Source organism: Chenopodium album, chromosome 8, assembly GCF_948465745.1.
Source record: "Chenopodium album chromosome 8, dcCheAlbu1.1, whole genome shotgun sequence".
Lineage (NCBI taxonomy): Eukaryota > Viridiplantae > Streptophyta > Magnoliopsida > Caryophyllales > Amaranthaceae > Chenopodium > Chenopodium album.
This window is the reverse complement of record NC_137841.1, coordinates 55,492,673-55,496,509: the sequence shown is the minus strand read 5'-3', so window position 1 is coordinate 55,496,509 and position 3,837 is coordinate 55,492,673. Positions and strand designations below refer to the sequence as shown.

General features: G+C 41.7%; 1 protein-coding gene across 1 annotated transcript; it reads right to left on the bottom strand.

Moving 5' to 3' along the window:
* Positions 1-1,593: 1,593 nt before the first annotated feature.
* Positions 1,594-2,112, bottom strand: LOC145643066 (uncharacterized). Its single transcript, XM_081694228.1, has one exon. It carries the CDS (start codon positions 2,110-2,112, stop codon positions 1,594-1,596), a length of 519 nt encoding a protein of 172 aa, XP_081550354.1.
* Positions 2,113-3,837: the final 1,725 nt, after the last annotated feature.

Sequence of the window (3,837 nt, the reverse complement as noted above, 5' to 3'; positions counted from 1 at the left end):
TAATACTGACGCCACACCCGATCGCTATTGCACTACCATCTACGTACACTTTCCAGATCTGGCCTCCGGCCGGCTATAAATCAGGCCGTGTCATCTCAGCTAAAAAATCCACAAAGGCTTGCCCCTTGACTGATTTTCTTGGCTCGAACACAATGTCGAAAGCTCTCAGTTCCATAGCCCACTTGAGCATGCGGCCACTATCTTCTAGATTTGTAAATGACTTCTTTAGAGGTTGGTCCGTGTAGACCACAATTGAGTGTGCCAAGAAGTACGGCCGCAGCTTCTTTGATTCCATATACAATGCTAGCCAAATTTTTCAACAGGGGGGTACTTAAGCTCGGCGTTGTGAAGTACATGACTGATAAAATAGACTGGGATCTGGTGGCCGTCCCTTTCAGCAAGTAGGACGGCACTTAAAGAGTGTTTGGAGATGGCTAGATAAATGAATAACTTCTCATTCTTAAGTGGACTGACGAGCCGAGGCAATGCATGCAGATGACTTTTTAACTGTACGAATGCTTCCTCGGCCTCCTCTGTCCACTCGAACAGGGCTTTCTTCTTGATAGTTTGAAAGAAATAGCGGCACTTATCCCCTGATCTTGACAGAAATCTACTAAGTGCTGCTAAGCAGCTGGTCAGATTTTGCACCTCTTTGATTGTTCTTGGTGACTTCATGTCCAAGATGGCTTTAATTTTTTCAGGGTTGGCCTCAATTCCGCGCTGATCAATTAAAAATCCGAGAAATTTATCGGACTCAACACCAAAGACACACTTCTTCGGGTTTAACATCATCTTATGCCGCCTGAGTTCGGTGAAAGTTTCTCGTTGATCCTTCAAATGGTCGGCCGGCTGTTTTAACTTTATAATCATGTCATCAATGTACGCCTCCATCTTCCGGCCAAGCTGATCTCTAAAGACTGTATTAAAAAGTCTCTAAAAAGTAGCAGGGCCATTCTTGAGGCCGAATGGCATAACCTTGTAGCAGTACAACCCCTGCTCAGTCACGAACGATGTTTTCTCTTGATCTTCTTCCCATAGGGGAATCTGATGGAATCCGGAGTATGCGTCCATGAAGCTCATTAGGGCATGCTCGACCGTCGAATCAACCAGGCGGTTAATTTTGGGCAAGGGGAAACTATCCTTAGGGCATGCCTTGTTCAAACCTATGTAGTCCACATACATCCTCCAAGTTCCATTCAGCTTCTTCACAAGAACTACGTTAGCCACCCAGTCAGGGTAATAGCATTGCCGAATGAAACCGGCGTCCAACAACTTTTTCACCTCGGCTACAGCCACCTGATTCCTCTCCTCTCCATGATTCCTTTTCTTCTGGCAAACAGGCTTTATCGTTGGGTTTATGGCCAGCTTATGTACGGCCAGTTCAGGACTTATTCCTAGCATCTCACCAACTTCAAATGCAAACACATCTTTGAATTCCCTCAAGAGCTGGACTAACTCATCCCCGAGCATATCCATGGCTATAGTGCCTACACTGACCGTCTGACCTGGTTGATCGGGATCAAGCACTATATCTTGCTGATTGTCGATTGGCTGGGGCCTTAACTCTTCTGGACGGTTAACAATCATTAACTGCTATGCTTGCTCTGTCTTGGTCGCCTTACGCTTCTGGCCGACCTGGTATGCTGGGAGTGAGGTTTCTTCCTCTTTTGGCTCGGACAATTTTGGTCTGCGTGCGACCAACTGGTTACATTCCTTAGCCATTTTCTGACTCCCTTGGATTGACTTAATTTTTCCGTCCGTCCTTTCAAACTTCAGCAGCATTAGATGACGGACAATGACTGCCTTAGCTGCATTCAGTGTGGGGCGGTCGAGTATGACATTATAGCCAGTCATTTCTTTGACCACCAGGAAGCGGACAACCATGTCCCTTCTTTCCCCTTTTTGCCTAAAGCGGATGGGAAGATCTATCCGCCCAACAGGATGGATGACATTCCCCCCAAATCCTACCAAGGGGTGAGTGATGTCTTTTAGAGCATCCTCTGGAAAGCTTAAATTCTTCAAGGCGACCAGGCTGATGATATCGGCCGAGCTGCCCGTTTCAATCAATATTCGTCCAACTTTCAAGTTGGTTATCTTCATGATGAATACCATAGGGTCGTTGTGCAGGGCTTTGACTTCCCCTCGGTCGACCTCGCTAACGGTTACTTCGGGAAAGGGTTCAGCTTTTACTACATCCGTTTGCATAAACTTTCCCAAGTTCCAGGCGTCCTGCTTAATTCCTTTCATGGTGGGGCCGCCTAAAGCGAAACCCCCTGATATCATGGCCACAAAGCCCGAATTAGTGCTATTCCCATCTCTTCCTTGTCGTTCTTGTCAGTCTTCTTTTTCTTCTCGGACGTGTTGTTGTAGGGAATATTTCAAGCACTAACCCCAAGCTTGAACCCCACAGTGATCATACACTTAAGTATGATGACGTCCAAAGGGAAAGAAAATAGAGCAAAAGAGTCGCCAACAAGTTTTAGGAACTTGTAAACCGTTCACGAGGTGAAGGTTACACTCCTTAACGATCCATGAGATCGTCAACTCCATAAGTTCAAGAACCAAATAGGGTTCGGGGATGAGGGTACGAATCCAATCTACAAAAGAGAGGACCTGCCCTATAAAATAGGCCTCTACTTTATTCTACTCGTATTTATGTGCACTTTTTGACTAACATGCAAACATTAGGTTTAGCCCTAAACCTGTTTAATCTATGTTGGTTGAATATTAATGCACAAATAAAACTATTATTGGCGATCACTTGAATTAAAATCATATTAGCCTAAATCAAATTATTAATTATTTTATTAGGCGTGATTTCAAATACAAATTCCCTTAAACATGCATAAATGGCGTGATCAAGCAATAACAATAATATAAAATATCAAGCAACATAATAATAAGCACAATAATAATCATACTAAGGCATAATAAAGCTTAATAATAATAGCAAGATCCTAGGCATGATACTAACAAGATTAATAACAAACCCTATCATGTCACTAAACAATAAAGATGAAAGCTTTAAACCTAACATGGTACTAACATGATATTAGAAAGAATAAAAGGCATCCTAAACATGATTATAGAAAGCAATAAATACATCATAACATGATACTAGGAATTAATCAAATCTAGCATGCTTTCTACGTTGAAATAAATAGGGAGTAAGCTAATTACTTACTTCGAAGCCTCGTACCTCTTTCTAATAACAAAATACACAAGTTAGTAAACTTCAATGAAAATATTAAAATTAAAGAATTAAATTAAATAATTGAAAGAAAGAGTTAAAAAGTTTAGACTTGATTTGGGACCAAACCCTCAGAAAAGTATAAACCTTTCACGTCTAGGGCGAAGGCAACTTCGAACTTGGCTAGGTGTTTCTAGATCTTGTGAGTGCGGTATCGTGTTTGGTAAAATCTAGCTAGAGAGAGAATTAGGTGATTGTAGATGACTCAAAACGGAGGTCCAAGGACCCTATTTATAGGAAAACTGTCCGAAAATTGATTAAAAAATAGTCAGAATTTGAAAGGGAATAAAACTCCACGCTGTCGCCAGACGACAAGACTGTCGCCAGGCGACAAGTTTGTCGTTTTGCGACAGCTTGGATTTTTCACGTGCTTTCAGCACGGAGTCCACTTGTCAATAAAATTGAGTTGTAAAGTCCGTACGAAGGCTAAAATGGTAATTTCATATAAAATATTATTTTATTCCAAATAAAACTCATATATATAATTATCAATCCTAATTCCACTAGGATATGAAAAGAACCTTCTAGAAGCTATAGGAAACTATAATCAATCCTAATAGCTTTAGGAATAATAATAGTAGGCCCTC